This window comes from Megalobrama amblycephala, linkage group LG10, assembly GCF_018812025.1.
Source record: "Megalobrama amblycephala isolate DHTTF-2021 linkage group LG10, ASM1881202v1, whole genome shotgun sequence".
NCBI lineage: Eukaryota > Metazoa > Chordata > Actinopteri > Cypriniformes > Xenocyprididae > Megalobrama > Megalobrama amblycephala.
This window is the reverse complement of record NC_063053.1, coordinates 26,567,381-26,587,620: the sequence shown is the minus strand read 5'-3', so window position 1 is coordinate 26,587,620 and position 20,240 is coordinate 26,567,381. Positions and strand designations below refer to the sequence as shown.

The 20,240-nt window shown below is 37.1% G+C and overlaps 1 protein-coding gene across 1 annotated transcript in view; it reads left to right on the top strand.

Moving 5' to 3' along the window:
- LOC125277223 (protocadherin-15-like) overlaps positions 1–20,240 on the top strand; it is a 274,335-nt gene that overhangs the window by 198,509 nt on the left and 55,586 nt on the right. Inside the window, 3 exon segments of the mRNA XM_048205573.1 lie at positions 1,963–2,075; positions 18,301–18,410; positions 18,627–18,767. Of these exon segments, the coding sequence (XP_048061530.1) occupies positions 1,963–2,075; positions 18,301–18,410; positions 18,627–18,767 (364 nt within the window).

The following is a 20,240-nucleotide window of genomic DNA, read 5'->3' as shown; positions in this document are numbered from 1 at the left end:
GTAAGATTTTGCCAAGCTTCTTAATACATCTGAGAGACACATCTGAGAGACAATATATTTGGATATTTTGACTCAGACCACACAAAAGAAAATATCTTTTATAAATATCTTTATTTTATTATTAATTTATTATAAGTAAATTTTAAACCCACAAATGCAAATTCTCAAATTGTAAACCTGTTTTCCTTGTCGTCTTAAAAGAAATGGAAAAGTACTTGAATGTGATCTAAGTTTCTGCTAATAAGAAAGCTACAGTATAAGGACTGTTAGAATTTGTTCTATAATATAATATATCATTTGTAATGGTCCTCTTATTTTTATTGATTTATTTTGTTTTATTTTTGTTGTTGTTTCTTTTATTGTTGTTGTTGATGTAGATATTGTAACAGTGTATGCAGGAATCTGAAGAAGGCAGAACAGGCAAACACGTCTAAACATCACAGTGACTGGACAAAGAACAGACAGAAACTGAGGGCTTATAAACACAGCAAACAAGGGAGCAAATGAGACTAATTAACAATTGAGTAATGAGTAAAGTTGTAATATTTTAAAAACTAAATATAAAATGTTTGCTTGTCCTTTTGCTAGCTAGCTAGTAAGCTAACTAACTAGATATCAGCCTATTAGCATTGTTTGAAAATACCGTCATTCGTTATAACCAAAAGTGTCATTCAGTAAAACCGAAATTTTGGTTCAACTGAATTACTTTTTTGGTGACAAATATTGTCCTCACTATCCGCTAGCTGCCTGTCCCCTGAACACACTGTAAAAAAACACGGTCTCTGTTGTCGCCACAAGCTCCAAAAACGGCAATAAAAACAAACTGGTGCAGCCTGGACCACGAATCATAATAAACATGCTCCAGCCAATAACCGACAAGAATGATTTTAAATGCACGTTCATGACTGTTTCAGGAAGCATGGATGGGAGGGGAGGAGGAGGCGGAGGGAGGGTGTAGCTAGCCTCTGTTTTGATTGACAACACTTCGAACTTCAACAGGAAGTTACTCCGCTCAGGATCGCTTAGAGTACCTTTAACATTTAATAAAACTCTCCATCTCCATTAGTTTTTTTTTTACAATTTTAAAAACCTTATTTGTTAATGACCCATATGTCTCCTCCCTGCGTACTGCAGCGTTAGCAGGCATTACACTTTTTTCGGCTAAGGTTGCAGGCTTGCCTTCAAGTGTCTTTGGCCAAACTTCCTCATGGAAGAAGAAAGCTGTTGTGTTTACATCTGTGGCAATGGATCAACTCAGGATCAACTATGTGAAGTTTGCTGCGCCATTGTTGCAGTACATTTGTATAACGTTCTTGAACAAATAATTTATTATCTGCACGCCAGTCTGTTATCGTAGGGACATTGACTTTGCATTTTCACGCCCCTAAACATGACACAGAACAAAATGAACTGTGATTGGTCGCTTTACATGACGGTCAGATGTTTTCTTGGGCGGTCTTTGGCCAATGAAAGCTTGCAGTGGAGTCCAGACCTTCTGCCGTCAGTCTGAAGCTCTGGCTACGTGAGACTAATATGACACTAACAATGATGTGGAAGGCAAAAGTTTTATTCTTTTATCTTTTTAAACATTTTTAAGCTTTATCTTACTTCTTTTATTAAAGGTGCCCTAGAACGTTCTTTCACAAGATGTAATATAAGTCTAAGGTGTCCCCTGAATGTGTCTGTGAAGTTTCAGCTCAAAATACCCCATAGATTTTTTTTTTTTTAATTAATTTTTTTAACTGCCTATTTTGAGGCATCAACTATGCACCGATTCAGGCTGCGGCCCCTTTAAATCTTGCGCTCCCTGCTGAATTTTATTTTTTGTTGAAATCTCTGGGTGGTTACAACACCTAGACATTTTATTTATGGCCCACAAAAATATCGAAATTTTAATTCAGAAACAAGTCATTGTCTGTATGAACTGCATTTTAATGTATTTTTAATGACCTTTTCTCATAGCTGGTGGTCATCGCCTATGACGATGGAGAGCCAGTGAAGATGAACAGAACCACAGTGGAAATCACTGTGCTTCAGCCCTCCAGGATTCCCATCTTCACTGAGGAAGAGTACAGGTGGGTCCCGCTGTCTGTTGAGAGCAAGAGAACAGACATTTACTTATTTATGACATGTTCTGTTTGAGCTCTGTGAGTCAGAATTAGTTTAGCACATATTCCCCCCAGGCTGATTCAGAATCTCTGCATGAGTAATGAGTGTTATCTGTGAATATGTGACTAGAAGTGCAGAGAGGTTGACTGGAGCTGGTCTACAGCTCTCAAACGCTGTTGTTTCCAAAGGGTACGTCTGCAGCTTGTCATTAACATGGATATTGACGAGTCTGGCTCAACATGTCAGGGGGTTTAGAATTAAATGTTAGAGATGTTTTTTTTTTTTTTTTTTTGATTAATGAAGACAAAATCTTATGATACTATTGAGCAACACAGAAATTATAGGCCGGTTTCACAGACAGGATTAGGCCTTATTTCAATTAGGGCATTTAAGTAACTTTTATAAACACCCTAGAAATAAAAAAAAAAATATTTTAAGATATGTCTGTACAAGTTGCGTACAAGTTAAAACAGCTCAAACATGCATTTTAGTCTAGCGCTAGCTTAAGCCTTGTCTGTGAAACTGGGGGATAATGTCTCAAGTTTTCATGTAAATTTTAGCTTATAACTAAATTTTGTTCAATTTATTTATTTTGTCTGATATTTTGCCTTGGGTCATTTTTAAGTTCAACTAACCAGATTTTCAACCATTTTAAGTTGTGAAACTTTTTTCACACATTTCCTAGAGCTTTCTTTTTTTTAATCTTCTTTTTAAAAAAAGATCATCCTCAGACCGTATATATATATATATATATATATATATATATATATATATATATATATATATATATATATATATATACACATACAACAAAGTGTTCACATGTATCACATCAATGGATCTGAGAGCAAGTGAGGCTTGCTATTGAGCATGGTCATGCTCTCTGCTCTCTGTAGATCCCTTGGTTCTTATGGAATATAGTGATTTTTGGGGACTACGCCACCTACTGGTGAAGTAGAGCTAATTTATCTTACGAACTTAAAACTGAATGTTAAAAAATCATAATTCTGCTGTGAATGCTGTGAAACCCTTCTGCTAATGCCGTCTGCTAATGTCGATATGAAGATATGGCGAATAGCAGCCCATTAGAAACAGACACTAATGAGGCATCTATGTATATGTATGCGATGGACACTTTAAGGAAGTAATTTTTTCTCATTTATGGTCATGTGACCCGGGGTCAAGAGTCCTCGCAATCCATTTTAAAGCTAGATGGCAGGAGAGTTCGTATTAATGTAAAAACAGAATAATTCCTGTTGATTTGTTTGTAATATATTACACATATTTTATATCACATTTAAATATGTTTCATACTTTGGGTAAGAAATGTGTTTAATGCGTAGTAGATGCCTTAGATAAATGTGAGGGTCCTAATGCGGGGACCAAAGAAGAGACGGCCAGTTTTAAAGTTGAGAGCAGAGAGGAATACACACACACACACACACACACACACACACACACACACACACACACACACACACACACACACAAACACACACATATAATGCATATTTTTGAAATATATAATGCATATTTATGAAATGTATATTTATTTGCAATTATTATATTAACAGCAATAATAAGAAATTCCTGTTGTAAGAACAGCTAATTGGGTGATGGACACCACGCTGTGTTGTCATGGTAACATTCCAGGTGAAGATAATGAGGAAATTATGCTGTCTTTCGTTGCTCCCTTCGCCAAGTGCATAAACAGACACTCAAGTGCCCTGTTCCCTGCAAAGTCCCCACTTCAAGGGCTCAGCTCTGCCCTTCGGAGTGAGTAGAGCATAGGTATGCTCACTTCCAGTTGGAATTTGCCAATATATTCATTCATTATCTCACAGAAGTGAGTACACCCCTCATATTTTTGTAAATATTTTATTATATCTTTTCATGTGACAACACTGAAGAAATTACACTTTGCTACAATGTAAAGTAGTGAGTGTACAGCTTGTATAACTGTGTAAATTTTCTTTCCCTTCAAAATAACTCAACACACAGCCATTAATGTCTAAACCGCTGGCCACAAAAGTGAGTACACCCCTAAGTGAAAATGTCCAAATTGGGCCCAAAGTGCCATTATTTTCCAGCACTGCCTTAACCCTCTTGGGCATGGAGTTCACCAGAGCTTCACAGGTTGCCACTGGAGTCCTCTTCCACTCCTCCATGACGACATCACGGAGCTGGTGGATGTTAGAGACCTGTGCTCCTCCACCTTCGGTTTGAGGATGCCCCACAGATGCTCAATAGGGTTTAGGTCTGGAGACATGCTTGGCCAGTCCGTCACCTTTACCCTCAGCTTCTTTAGCAAGGCAGTGGTCGTCTTGGCACCTTGGGGTCGTTATCATGTTGGAATACTGCCCTGTGGCTTCAGTATGTCACAGTACATGTTGGTATTCATGGTTCCCTCAATGAACTGTAGCTCCCCAGTGCCGGCAGCACTCATGCAGCCCCAGACCATGACACTCCCACCACCATGCTTGACTGTAGGCAAGACACACTTGTCTTTGTACTCCTCACCTGGTTGCCACCACACACGCTTGACACCATCTGAACCAAATAAGTTTATCTTGGTCTCATCAGACCACAGAACATGGTTCCAGTAATCCATGTCCTTAGTCTGCTTGTCTTCAGCAAACTGTTTGCGGGATTTCTTGTGCATCATCTTTAGAAGAGGCTTCCTTCTGGGACGACAGCCATGCAGAGCAATTTGATGCAGTGTGCGGTGTATGGTCGGAGCACTGACAGGCTGACCCCCCACCCCTTCAACCTCTGCAGCAATGCTGGCAGCACACCTACGTATATTTCCCAAACACAACCTCTGGATATGACGCTGAGCATGTGCACTCAACTTCTTTGGTCGACCATGGCGAGGCCTGTTCTGAATGGAACCTGTCCTGTTAAAACGCTGTATGGTCTTGGCCACCGTGCTGCAGCTCAGTTTCAGGGTCTTGGCAATCTTCTTATAGTCTATGCCATCTTTATGTAGAGCAACAATTTTTTTTTTTTTTTTTTTCAGATCCTCAGAGAGTTCTTTGCCATGAGGTGCCATGTTGAACTTCCAGTGACCAGTATGAGAGAGTGAGAGCAATAACACCAAATTTAACACACCTGCTCCCCATTCACACCTTAGACCTTGTAACACTAACGAGTCACATGATACCGGGGAGATAAAATGGCTAATTGGGCCCAATTTGGACATTTTTTCTTAGGGGTGTACACACTTTTGTGGCCAGCGGTTTAGAAATTAATGGCTGTTTGTTGAGTTATTTTGAGGGGACAGCAAATTTACACTGTTATACAAGCTGTACACTCACTACTTTACATTGTAGCAAAGTGTCATTTCTTCAGTGTTGTCACATGAAAAGATATAATAAAATATTTACAAAAATGTGAGGGGTGTACTCACTTCTGTGAGATACTGTATATATAGTCAATAGACTTTTCATTATGGGATGCATACTGTACCTGAACTGCGTGATCTGTTCCTATGTATGTATATTTTCACAGTAAGGTAAAAACTCCCATGGCTCCCTTCCTTTACCTTTCATTCCTTTAATCCATTTCTCTCACTTTCTCTCACTGTTGTTTTCCCCTTTCATTCTATCACTAAAGGCATCTGGCAGAACAAGAGTTTTGTTCTTCTGGTCAGAAAGAATATGTTATTTTATTGTGTACTTTCACTCCCTCATGCATATATAAATACATATACATATATACTATTTGCTCTCTCTTTATATTTTTTAGACAGAAAAAATCCTTCTGTGAGGATATAGGGAAGGAGTATATTTTCATGAGCAGATGTGTGATTGTGTAAAACATCCAATGTTTTCAGAAAGTATTTAGACCCCTGAAAATGGGCCTTTTATATGTATTCAGGCATTTTATGCAGTACTTTGTAGCGGTGACTTGGGCGGCAATTACAACGCTGAGTTGACTTTTTTGTTCTAGCAGTCATACTGGGATTTGAGATGTTTTTCTGTCAGATTGAGTGTGGACTGTCTGTCATTATTGGGGAATTTATTATAGGTAGCATTTCCACTGTTAGGAGCACAAACTTCTCTTCCATGTTGTGTATGTTTGTTTCTGAGGTCATGATCTCTCTGAAGCATTGCCTTCATCTCAGAGTCCTACTGATATTCTCAGACCAGCAGTTTCCATAGCAATTATGAATAAAAAGGCAGTCTATTTTAGGCTTGAGACTGAGAGATAGTCATTCATCGGTAAGATTGATACATCACAGCTGGCTTCTGAAATGAGCTAAACTCCAGTGCTCGATCGGGCCAGTGTGCTATTATCATTAGCATAGCTGGATATAAAGCCCCAAGACCTTCAGCAGTTCATTTGTCTGTGTAAATTAACAATAAATGAACTAACAACATGCATATGAAATTACTTCAGCTTTCAATGTGTAAAATAAGAATATTTTAGTTGAATGCAAAATAAAAAAAAATAATAATAAACTTTTATTCAGAAATTAATACTTTTATTCAGTAAGGATCAAAAGTGACAGTAAAGAGTTTTACATTCTTACATAAAAAAAAAAAAAATCTATTTCAAATAAATACTGTTATTTTGAACTTTCTATTCATCAAAACATCATCAAAAAATATTACTGTTTTTGCTGTATTTTCTATCAAATAACTGCAGCCTTTGTAAGCATAAGAGACAAATGATTCAAATTTGTATTTAATTATTTTTAATAATAATAATAATAATTTAGTTTTACAATATGTCTGTAATAATATATATGACACAAAAGAAAGATACTCAGAAGCAGTGGTGTATAAAGTACTCGAAAAACTTGAGTAAAAGTATAGATATCTTACCAGAAAATGACTTTGGTAGAAGTTAAAGTCACTGTTAAGAATGTTAATTGAGTAAAAGTTTTAAAGTATGTGATATTTTTGTACTTATATATATATTAAATGTACTTAAGTATATATATTAAATGTAATATATATTATACGTACTTAAATGTAAATGTACTTAAGTATTGAAAGTAAAAGTACAAGTAAATGTAAAATACAAAAGGAGCAAAAAAAAATATTATTAAAAATTGTTTTACACACAGTTTGAGCAGCAAGATTGTGTTCAGTTTTAACTCTTTCTTACATTTTGTTTCTTTGAATTAAAAAAGGCAAAATGTTTATTGTAATTTTTAAATATAAAAAATACTAATACATTAATTATACATTGATCGTTCATGTTAATTCATAATGCATTATAACTAACGTAAGAGACAACTTTAAAATGTAAATGTTGAAATTAAAATTGAACAATACTTTTATTAACCTTATTTAATGTTACAAATGGACTCTTATTGTAAAGTGTTACCATTTCATATAAATCCAAACAGTCATGCTTAAAAATTGCCATCTTTACACACAAAGGCATAGCATGGGTCTATTATATGTATACTTTCACACATTATGTGCCTCTATTTTAGAAAACTTGATGATTATCTAATCAAAATATGTGTTACGGTGCCGATAAAAAAAGAACTGAAATCGAGTACATTTCTGGTTTGTTATGTTTCTGTCGCTACATGATGAGGATACAGTTTAAATATGCAACTTCGCTGGATAATGAATGCATACTTGTTCGCATAATGAATGCGAACAAATGGACATAAACTAATGCAAATTAATGGTAACAATCGTGACATTAAACAGTTTGTGTTTTTGTCACATTGTTTTAACCGCTTGAGATACTACTAATGTTAGCATCCTCTCAGCCTCGACGACAAACATACTACTGTTCTCCAGTAATGCAGCATCTAGTTAACAAACGAATTACTTTATAATGATATGAAAACATGTACTGTAGTGTACACTGTATAACATACCATTTTGATGTCCGTTTTAAATCCGTTTTTGAAGTGTCCCGCTCTGTGCAGCACGCAGCCGCACATCATGTGTCAAAACAAACTCTACGAGGTGATAGTTTTTATTTCGCCTCTAGAGGCCGCTCTCGTACTGTATAATGACAGCGCACTCTTCTCAGCCGTTCCAGCAATGAACGCAACCCGGAAAATGAAATCAACTGCTGTTGTGCTAGCACTTGTTTGGACATGCTTGCTTGCAGTCTGTGTTCTTCCGACTTTTTGTAGTAAGTAACGAAAATGCTTTGGGAAAATGTATCGGAGTAAAAGTATACATTTTATTTAGGAAATGTAGTGGAGTAAAAGTAAAAGTTGACAGAAATATAAAAACTCAAGTAAAGTACTGATTCTCCCAAAAAATACTTTTTTAGTATTATTCGTTACATTACACCACTGCTCAAAAGATACTGACAAGACAATCAGAGACTAAGTAATGTCTCATGAATACTGACGTATTGGTGCCTTGCCTGGGAGCCCAATCTCCTTCGAGTGGTAGGTGAGATTTGCATGCTGAGCCACTCATACCTGGACATACGGGTATACAAGGCGGCTCACAATCACTTATTTATCTTTTGCCAAGACAGGGATCCCGGGTATTCAGCAGTGGTTCAGGGTTGTGGCAGGAGGGATGTAACATCTCCGTACTCCATTCTCCATTCCCTGTAACAAGGATTACATCAGTAACTGAGACATTCCCATTCAATCAGTCAATTTCGATGTTACGTCAATACTGATGTATTGGGGTCCCTATGAAAAACTAGTCCCTGTGCCCTTTTGGCAACTGCCCTCCACACAGTCGTAACCTACACAGCGCCCCACGTTAGCCCAAGGAAAATTAGTCCTCCTTACCCTGGAGACGGACATAGCTGCTGTTCCTCATATCGTGATTATTCATGGGGAAGAGTGCTTCGATTCTCAATTCCCATGTTTTTTTAGCCATGACCAGTGTTGTTAACACTGGGGAAGCGTGCCTAGTCTAGTGGAGAGGGAAGCTATGGAAATCACACCCTGCCGAAGGGAGGTAAAGCGTGATGATTACACATATGGACTGACCCGTGGGGCAGTGCTACATATGGAAGATCTCTGCGGTAGGTCCTATCTAGCCAGGGATACTTCCGATGCAGAGACCGGGAAGAGCAGAAACTGCCCAGGAAAAGACACTCTTTTAACAACAGGGAAACCTTATCATGGACAGTATACATATGTAGTTACCAAGGGAGAACCACAGCATATGGACGTCTAGCCCATTTTCTCTGTGCTCGAGCAGCGGCACTATAGTGTTCAAGCAGCATTCAAGTAAGAAATGTGGTCTTATTAAAGCTGCTAAATTTAATCAAATCAAGAGCAGTGAGTGACTTTCTGTTTTTCTTTTGTTGTTTGAGTCATATTAACAGCATATATTACTGGTAGGTACTGTATATTACGCTGCTTTCACTTTAATACATATATCTAAATGCAAATTATTATTATTATTATTTTATTTTATTTTATTTTTTTTTTTACACTTGCTGTATATGTTCACAGACAACCGACTGTTTTTGAAATAACCTTGTGTGTATTTGACAGTTTAATCGCAATAACACATGAAATACAACTTAGTTTAATACTCATGGGATGCCCTGTCAGACATTCACATGTCTGTCAAAAGTTAAAAGTTTATCATCTTCATGATGATGAAGAATTGCAATGTCATGTGAGCGTGTCCTCGATAGAGATGATCATACAGATATCATGTTTTAATTTTTAGTAGAGAATGCACAAGCTATTGGCTCCGCCCTCTGGGGTGGGGAACAGCAGCTCATTTGCATTTAAAGAGACACACGAAAACAGCTCGTTTTTCTCTCACTCAAATTTTTTTTTTTCAACATGGTATAATAAATGATCTGTAGGGTATTTTTAGCTGAAACTTCACAGACACACTCTGGGGACACCTTAGTTTAACATTAAATCTTGTAAAAAGTGGCATAATAAGTGCCCTTTAATGTTACACAAATCATGTTCCCGTTCACCATCTCAGAGTCAGACAGCAGCCTTCTAAAATTCAGGATCCTGATTTGAACATCATACACAGCAAAATCCCCAGAGTTAAATCAGCTCTGCTCAGAGAACATATGGTCCCTCTCTACATAGAGTTAAAATATCACTGAAGCAGAGTTAAAGTTAATGAAATAATATGCTGTTTGTGGAGCTGTTTAATCAGATCTTGAGAGATTTAATGTCTTTTATCTTCATTTGATTTCATCTAAGGCTGTAGCTAGAAGTCCTTTGTTGTTATTGTGTTTCTCTTCAGTGATTATGATTGTTAACAGCAGGTGTTCATCACTAATGCTCAATCATAACTTCATCACTTAATTATCTCATTAAATTTAACTCTGCTTCAGTGTTACTTTAACATTATATAGAGAGGGACCATATGTTATCTGAGTAGAGTTGATTTAACTCTGGGGATTTTGCTGTGTAGAAAAGTCAGTTGAGAAAGCCGTATAGTTTATCATAACATCATAATATACATCATATACATAATCCATCGACTATATTACTATATGTACCCAATTTTTCCTGTCCCTTCTTAAAGGTGTTATTGTGCTCAATGTGGAAAAGCCCTGCCCTGCACATTGACGGGATTGGTTACTAGTTTGTGACAGTAGGAAACGGGTACACTGCCGTTTTAAGGAGAAAATACCCAGCAATGGTGTTGACAGATGAATTTGCACATAGTTTGTCTTAGCATATTAAAAACACCACGTAGACATAAACAACATTACACTAAACACTTGATTTTCACCACAAGGGTCTTAAAGGATTAATTCACTTTCAAATGAAAATTAGCCCAAGCTTTACTCACCCTCAAGTCATCCTGTATATGACTTACTTCTTTCTGATGAACATAATCGAAGAAATATGAATAAATATCCTGACGCATCCAAGATTTATCATGGCAGTGAAAGGGACCAATGAGTATGAGCTGAAGAAAGTGCTTCCATCCTCATCCATCCATCCTAAACATGTGCTCCAGGGGGTTAATAAAGCCTTCTGAAGCAAAGCGATGCGTTTGTGTAAAAAATATCCATATTTAAACAAGTTATAAAGAAAAATATCTAGCTTCCGCCAGACCGCCTTCCATATTCAACCTATAAAGTGTAAAACTCTTGCAGTTCACAAAGCTTACGCTACTGTACATCCTACACCTTTCCTATTCAACTTACGGAAAGTGTAACTGACGCGACGCCAGTTTACACTTTCTTCATGACTCAAATACGGAAGGTGGTCTGGCAGAAGCTAGATAGTTTACTTCATAACTTGCTAAATATGGATATTTTTTTTACACAAACACATCACTTCACTTCAGAAGGCCTTTATTAACCCCGCGGAGTCATGTGGAGTACGTTTATGATGGATGGATGTGGATGGAGACACTGATGATCTTCAGCTCAAACTCATTGGTCCCGTTCACTGCCATTATAAAGCTTTGATATGCGTCAGGATATTTATTAATATTTCTCAGATTGTGTTCATCAGAAAGAAGAAAGTCATTTACACCTAGGACCATTTTTTGTTTGTTTGTTAGTTTTTTTTGTTATTTTTTTTATGTTTTCCAAAAAGGAGGTTTTGTAAGAATTGTGACAGTTGAGAAGATAATAAAGTTGTATTCTGTCTATTTCCAGCAGTGCGGTTTAAGTTTTTTATCCCATTCAACTGTAATGTTATGCAGTCTGAAGTCCATTCTGAGCGAGCTTGGTGTTTAAAGGCGGCTGTGTGTTGACTGAAGCAGTGGGCCAGAGAGAACACTTCACAGGAAGCTCTAATGGTGTGAGCTATAGAGAGTATGCAGCGTTTCTCTGTAGACCTCATTAGGCTGTGGAATGCAGCTGGAAAACTCTGGAGATCTGATTAAAGCACAGTGGATTAAAACAGGTTAAATGAAGACTTATGAATCTTTCACATACATTCAGTTTTTTTAACAATGAGGGGAAAAAGTGCTATTTTGGATGCCTCTAGCCCTATCATCTATTGTTTATCAAATTCAGTTATTTGACAGCTTGATGTGTATAACTATAGACAGATTTGATCGTTAAAATATTCACCCTACATTTTTCATTACGGTCGGCTCAGATCCTTTAGGAATATACAGGAATCGCAATACAAGGTGTCTTGCCATATGAATATTTAGGTGGGTATTTGTACTTCCTAACTAACATCTCTGAGGACAAGTTCATACATACTTAAATTTTAATAATTCTTGTTTACCAACAAGTGACACACACACACACACAAGTGTGTATGGCAGAGAAGTTGTCTTCTGTTGTCACGTCTTGTCTTCATCATCGTGTGCTTTGCCCAGGGCTTCTGTCACATTGACACCTCTATCCTTTCAAAAACACTGGATGAATCTAACAAAAGCTGTCAAGAACATGTCTGGGTCATATTTCACCCCAAAACAAAGACATAAATTATGTTTTGCATAAAGACAATTTTATTTTCAGCATGATTAACATTAACATGATTAACACTGTGACATGACAATTAAATGCATCTCTCCCATTTCTCATTATCATAATGCAAAAGTATCTTATTCTCATTTCTTGAAAAAAAAAAAAAAAAAAAAGCATATTATTTAAATTGTAAAGAATTTATACATCATGGATGTAAATGTTATAATGCCTTTTATATGTGCATATATATACAGTCATGTGAAAAAGAAAGTACACCCAATTGAATTATATAGTTTTATGTATCAGGACCTTAAAATTATCTGGTCCTTCTCCATTTTGGCTTTATTTTTGTTAAATAAACAATGACACATTGTAATATGGCATGTGGTGTTATTCATCTGAGGTTGTATTCACCTATTTTTAAGACCTGCTAAAGACCAGATGAGAGTGAGACTATTTTAATACACACAAATACTGCATTACAGTCATGCGAATGCAAGTGTCAAAATGCAAAACAACAACAAAACAAGTTTTTTTGCGTAATATATTTTTGTGCATATTATTCTTGTTTTCTTTTAATTAGGAGCTGAAATGTGACCTGGACATGTTTTTTTTTTTTTTTTTTTTTTTTTTTTTTTTGTGAGATTCATAAAATTTAATTATTCATGCATTGGTTTTGTGTATTTGCATGTCTGTGGGTGTGTGAGATGAAGGGAATGAGAACAAAGAAAATCTAAACTCTTTTTTCAGCCTAAAGAAACAAAGACAAAGAAAGAAAAGTCTGTATATGTTTCTTCTTTTCTATTGTTTATTGCTACAGGCCAACTGAACTTTTGCTCAGATTGATGCAATTGTTTTCTCTTTTGCTCTAAAGTTGGGTGTGTGAGTATCACTACTGTATGTAGGTGATATTTTATTTGATTTAAGTTTAATCTAAAAAAAAAAAAAAAGCAACATTTTGAGCAAAAAGCTGAGTAAAAGCATTAGTTCTGGCAGGTCATGTTAGTCAAGCTCGCATCAGCTGACTTATCAGCTGATCCACGTCTACCTGTAGGAATACGAGGCCTATCAAAGCATCCCTATATATAGGTCCATTCGGTATTATCAGCAGCTTTATCACGTTGCTCAGAAGCTAATTAGCCTCCTCCATTCCCAGCTCCTGCTTTCATCCAGTCAGGACTTGGCCTTCTGATATTCCTCTTGGAATCAGGCTCATTTTCCTGAATTATGTTGTTACCTTAAATTATTGTCATTAAGAACATTAATGATGCTGGAGTACATTTATGTTGGTTCTGTTCTGTTTACCCTATGGGGGTTATCACTGCTCTAACTACTCTTATCTTAGCTAGGCTGCATGGATGGACAGGGAGTTCTTGCCCAGAATAGAACCACACCACCAATCCAAATCCAAAGCTCTCTGGAATACTTGATTCTGATTAGCTAGCCTCTTCATTCTGCTCTGCTCTGCAGTGGGGTCTGATCTCCTCATTGGGTTTATTTTTCAGTAATGACTGGCTGATTGTACATTATTCCTTACATAATTAGCACATTTCATGAGATGAAACTGCTTATGATACTAGGCATAAAACAGCACTGAATGTCTAAAGTCTAAATTAGCATTCCTTAGGGCAGATGAGAGTACATTTTACACTTGTTTTAATCCAGTCCTTAAATTGCTGATATGTAGTGTAAGCATTTTCAGAAAAGACGATTTTGTGGAGAGTTCACAGAGGACACTGACAGAGAGATCGCAACAGACATTGAGTTTGAATTGCCAAAGACTCACATACATGGTCTCATAAATGTTCTTTCAGTGTCAAATTGAAGAATACAGAAATGACTGTAGCTGGATCTTCTTTTTTATTGTATCACTGATTTTTGATGCAGAGTTATTGCTGCTTTAATTCACTGTTAATGAGCTTTGATGAACTTCATGCACACGCTGATTTTATTACTAGAGGTTGAAAAGTGGTTGAATTGTTGGTGGGTGTTTCTACTGCTGGCTGCCTCAGTGTTACCGGTGGCTTAATCTGATTCCATTTGTGCTGTGATCCGATCTAAAGCACTGAGGCATTGTGCAATCCATCAATAACTCGTTGCTTTTGATTTGATCACAACACAAATGGGATGTTTTACCTGTATCAATAACATGTCATTCTAATTTGACACTGAATCTATTTTCTTGCTGCTAAAAATGAACATTCTAGAAAGTATTTGTAATTGCAGTAGCGCATAACGCAACATACCATGAACAAGATGAACAGGCATTAATCAAACTCATTCAGATTGCTACAATCCCATCATGGTTTACCACGTATCATTTTTCATTATTTCACTTCATGTGGCGTCACTACTCATTTGCATAAAGTTAAACTCATCTATTAGGGTGAAAAAACTGTCTTCAACTGCTCGTAACACAAATATCTAATCAGCCAATCACATGGAAGCAACTACATGCATTTAGGCATGTAGGCCAAGACGATCTGCTGAAGTTCAACCTGAGTATCAGAATGGTGCCAGATGGGCTGGTCTGAGTACTTTAGAAACTGCTGATCTACTGGGATTTTCACACACAACCATCTCTAGGATTTAAAGAGAATCATCAGAAAAAGAGAAGATATCCAGTGAGCAGCAGTTCTGGGAATGAAAATACCTTGTTGATGCCAGAAGTCTGAGGAGAATGGCCAGACTGGTTCAAGTTGTTAGAAAGGCAACAGTGACTCAAATAACCACTTGTTACAACCGAGATCTGCAGAAGAGCGTCTCTGAATGCACAACATGTCGAACCTTGAAGCAGATGGGCTACAGCAGCAGAAGAGCACTCCGTGTACCACTCCTAACAGCTAAGAACAGGAAATTGAGGATACAAATTGCAAGGGCACCAAATTGGACAGTAGAAGATTGGAAAAAAATATGATTGGTCAGATGAATCTTGATTTCTGCTGGTAGTCTTCAGATGGTAGTGTCAGAATTTGACATAAACAACATTAATGCTTAAATCCATCCTGCCTTGTATCAACAGTTCAGGCTGGTTCTGGTGGTGTAATGGTGTGGAGAATAATTTCATGGCACATTTGGGGCCCTTAGTACCAATTGAACATCATTTAAACACCACAGCCTGAGTATTGTTGCTGACCATGTCCATCCCTTTATGACCACAGTGTACCCATCTTCTGATTGCTACTTCCAACAGGATAATGTGCAATGTCACAAAGCTCAAATCATCTCAAACTGGTTTCTTAAACATGACAATGAGTTCACTATACACAAATGGCCTCCACACTGGAGGTTTTCTTGGGTCCTTAAATCTGTACCTGACCCGAATCGACTCTTACCCAAACCCTGTTTCTCAAAAATGCATTTACATGAACGCGGCTGAAGTGCTGTCAATCACTCATCACTGTAGTCTCATTACGTCCTATAATATTTTGCATAATGTTATTGAAATGGTATGCAAAAATGGAGCAACTCATTGAGTCTAAATGTGGAAGCAACCGTGCATATAGAGTCCATTGCACATAGAAACGCGGATTCAGAGTGAAAAAGTGAGATAACTTTGACATAGAATTGTTTTTAATAATAAAATTTTGTTAAATGCCCAACGTAGTTTAAAAGAATTCAGGTCTTCTCGGGTCCATTCGGAAAAAGCACATTTATTTTAAATTACCTGAGAACTGAGGCCACTAATACTAAACCCGACCCGTGTCCGAAGCACTTGTCAAAGTTTTGGACCCGAACCCACTCATTTCTCAGGTCGGACCTTAGGTTTTCGGATCCAAGTGGACCTGTGAAGACCTCTACGCCACAGTCACCAGATCTCAATCCAATAGAGTACCGTTGGGGTGTGGTGGAATGGGAGGTTCGTATCATGGATGTGCAGCCGACAAACCTGCAGCAACTGTGTGATGCTTTCATGTCAGTTTGGACCAAAATCTCTGAGGCACTTTGTTGAATCTATGCCACGAAGAATTAAGGCAGGTCCAACACGGTACTAGCAAAGTGTACCTAATAAAGTGTACATACAGAAACCATCACATTACTATGATACCACCCCAAGGAGGTAAACAAAAAAATGTAATTTAAAAAAGTGTATTTAAGAAACCAAAAAGTGTATATAAAGTTTTGACTCACTTCCACTGTTAACGTACAAGTTAACATGCAGTTGCATAAAATCCCACTTTACAAATATATGCAGCAGAGCTAAATGGATTGTGCGATTGTGTGGCAATGTAATGCAATGAGAGCATGACAATGAGAAGATTACAGATGTGCTGTTGAAGATAGCTACTGTGTGTGAGAGTGTTGCAATAACTCATTTCCATTAAAAGATGCTCCTCTTTGTGTTTTCTCACTCCTGCGCTGAGGTTCTGGCTATTTCTGTCCTCTGTGATCCCCATGGAAACCAGCATGAAGCTGAGCATCGCTGAGATTTCAGCGTGACCTCGGCTCCTCGCTGTCAGTGTAGCAGTTGACTGCGGCAGTGCCCTATTGTCTCAGAGACAGAGCAAAGCGCTTCACCCCGTTTATGGTGCAGAGAAACCCAGGCAGTCAGCAGCTCTTTGTCGAGATCTCACGGTGATAGCTGTATTTTGACTGTTGGACAATAGAGACAAGCGTGTCATGCCCGCCCACTTCTGATGGCTGGCGTGTGGTCCTCTCCTGTTTGAGAAAGCAACTGTGACAGTTCTTTCAGATAAACTTTCCATTTTTTTGTCCTTTCCTCCGCCCAAACACTTAACAGGAGCTTGTCACACACTAAAGCCACACGATAGTCCTATTTTCTGCCATTTTTCATGACGTAAGAGAGGTTGAGACCAATAATATTAGTGATGGGTACAGATAACTTGTGTAATACATTCCTGTGATGGCAAAGCTGAATCCTCCAGTCTTCAATGTCGCATGATCCTTCAGACATCATTCTAATATCCTGATTTGGTGCTCAAGAAACATTTCATATTATTATCAATGTTGAAAACAGTGCTGCTTAATATTTTTGTTCAAAAGAACAAAATTAATTGAAGTATGAATCTTTGTAACAATGTAAAATTCTTTGCTGCCATTTATCATCAATTTAATAATTTCTTAACCAACAAAAAAAAAAAAACCTTCCAGTCCCCAAATGGTAATGTATATGGTTTGAGTGTTTGTTTGGTAAATATCTCTTGATTTTTGATACTTGTTTTAATTTACCATAGAAACCATATTGAATGCGAACCCATAGACTGGGTAGTATTTTCTTTTACTCTATGTAGTTTTGTTCATGGTTTTTAAGGCTTTCATGTAACCCATCCATGTTAGCATCTACCTAATTTGCCTAAATTCTAACAAATGACAGATGAATTTGCATCAGTTGAAACATTTATTTCCAGCCTTGGACATAAATGACAGATATGGAAAGTGTTTTTTCTTCCCCTTTAAAGTCTTTATTTTTACTGACCAAACTGTGGATGATAATTAAGCATTTTAGCTTTGGCATTTTATCATTTGTGTTTAGCCTTGTTTTCATCAGAACAGACCTTTGATTCTTCATTTGAGAATCACTAGCTTCAGAGGTCACCTCATGTTGTAGACGAAAGCTTTAGAAATCAACTTTTCATTAGATCTTTGATTCATAAATGCTTCTTTTGAATGCAGCAATTAAACTCTCTTCACCTCGTAAACCAAAGTCTTTCTGCACTTTCTTTAGGTCTTTTGTGGGAGTGGAGGGCCTGTTGAACTGTTCTAATGTTAATTCAGTACGTAACAGAAAACTGACATTTCTATCACAGTAATCACACGAGAAATGACAGTTCTCCACTGCCCTCAGCTGTGTGTTATTTAAATGCTGAATGAAGTGTGTCATTTACTCTGGTTTATTTCTGCTGTGTTGTGCAGGTTTAGTCCGGTGAGTGAGAATGCTCCTGTCGGAACGCCTGTGGGATTGATTCTGGCCGTAGCTGTCAACACCACTGTCTTTTACTCTATAGTGAGCGGAAACGATGGAGGTGAGTAACCTGTATGCAATCCTGTATGCGGTTCTTCAATAAATTTGGTCAAATCCATCTTAAATTTAGAATAAAATGTAGAACTAACAAGTGCATATTTGGTTAAGTTATACTGCAGGTGGTTTGTGAAAATGCTGTGAATTTTTAGTGGCCTGAGCACTCATCATTGATGTAGAAGGCACTGTGAACTGTTCTCTGATCAGTTTGTGTTTACAGGTGAGTTCAGAGTCAATAACCGCACTGGGATCATCTACACAAATAAATCTCTGGACTATGAGAAAGTGACCAGTTATGTGCTCCGGGTGCAGGCCGATTCCCTTGACATCATCCTCGCCAACCTACGTGTTCCCTCCAAAAGTAAGAACAACACTGAAGCACATATTCTCAAGAATTTTATTTGGGGAGATCTTACAATTTTATAGTGAAGTAAATGACAGATATAAAAGTCATTATACTGAAAAAAGTCCACGTAAAGAATAGTATATGACCACACTTTTCTTTTGTATTTAAAGTGAAATAAAATCCAATTTTTAGGACCAAATTTTTTCACATTATTTTCATGACAATTAAGCACATTTTCTCCAGAATTTCATAACTACAAATATTCATTATTAATTATTGCTTTACAGTAATGCAATGGGAAAAAAATGTGAATTACAGTAATGGAATCGATCACCATTGAGAATAATCCAAATTCAAATTCTTTAATTTCAGTAATGAGAATCTGGATCATTAATTATTATTTTATTTATTTATTTAAATGTTGAAAACAGCGTTTTAGCGTTGCTTGGCAGCTATAAAGAGCCTTCTTTAGGAAAGGATAATTAACTCAATTACTTTTAGTATGTATGTTTTTATTGTTGTTATTGGTTGCTGTTGCCATGCACCATTTGACTAAAACAACAACAACAACAACAACAAAAAGATTTCTAAAATGAAACAGCAATGCAATAAGCCACACCCTTCAGTTATGGTCATATCACTGCAGTGCACAACCTTTCTAATGCGTTAGTGCTTTAATGATTTATTTGAGAGCTCATCAGTGTAGAACTCATACAATTTATAAGGTTGAGAGATAGACAGGACTGACAAGTAGAGCAAAGCTCATCTCCCTCTTCCTGTGAGAGGTTTGATCTTCCTCCAGTACTCTGTGTACTTCATTAAAACTTTATAGATGTGTGCTAATGGATGAGAGCAGAATACAGCTCAGGTCACTTTAAGGTACAAGCACACACAATAAATTACAATTCATTCCTCAGTGTTAACAACAATTACTAAATACTATTACAAATGTATTGCTCATTGTTAGTTAATGATGGTTAATGCATGAACTAATGGGACCTCATTGTAAAGTGTTATCGATGTTTCAGGAGATAAGTAGTTTCATCATCCAATTGAAAACTCACAATCAGGCCCAGATTCCATGATTCAGTCAAATCCCAATGGATGAAAAAAGTCCTGTCCTACTTTTTTTGTTGTTGTTGTTCAATATGTATCTCATTGAATATTTACTCAGTTATATGCCACATTACAGAAATTAAATGGGTTGCAAACTCCATTTCATGTTAACTTAAAAGTTCAGTGAGTACATCACAGACCTCAGATAGGACAAACTGTACAAATGACTGTGTGTGTGTGTGTGTGTGTGTGTGTGTGTGTGTGTGTGTGTGTGTGTGTGTGTGTGTGTGTGTGTGTGTGTGTGTGTGTGTGTGTGTGTGCGCGCGCATTTGTCCTGTCATGTGTCTTGTTTTCACTTTGATAGAAATTTTGTTGTACATAACAAGACTGGCACACATTCCCTCTCTCGCTTACCCTCCTGTTTTTCTTTTC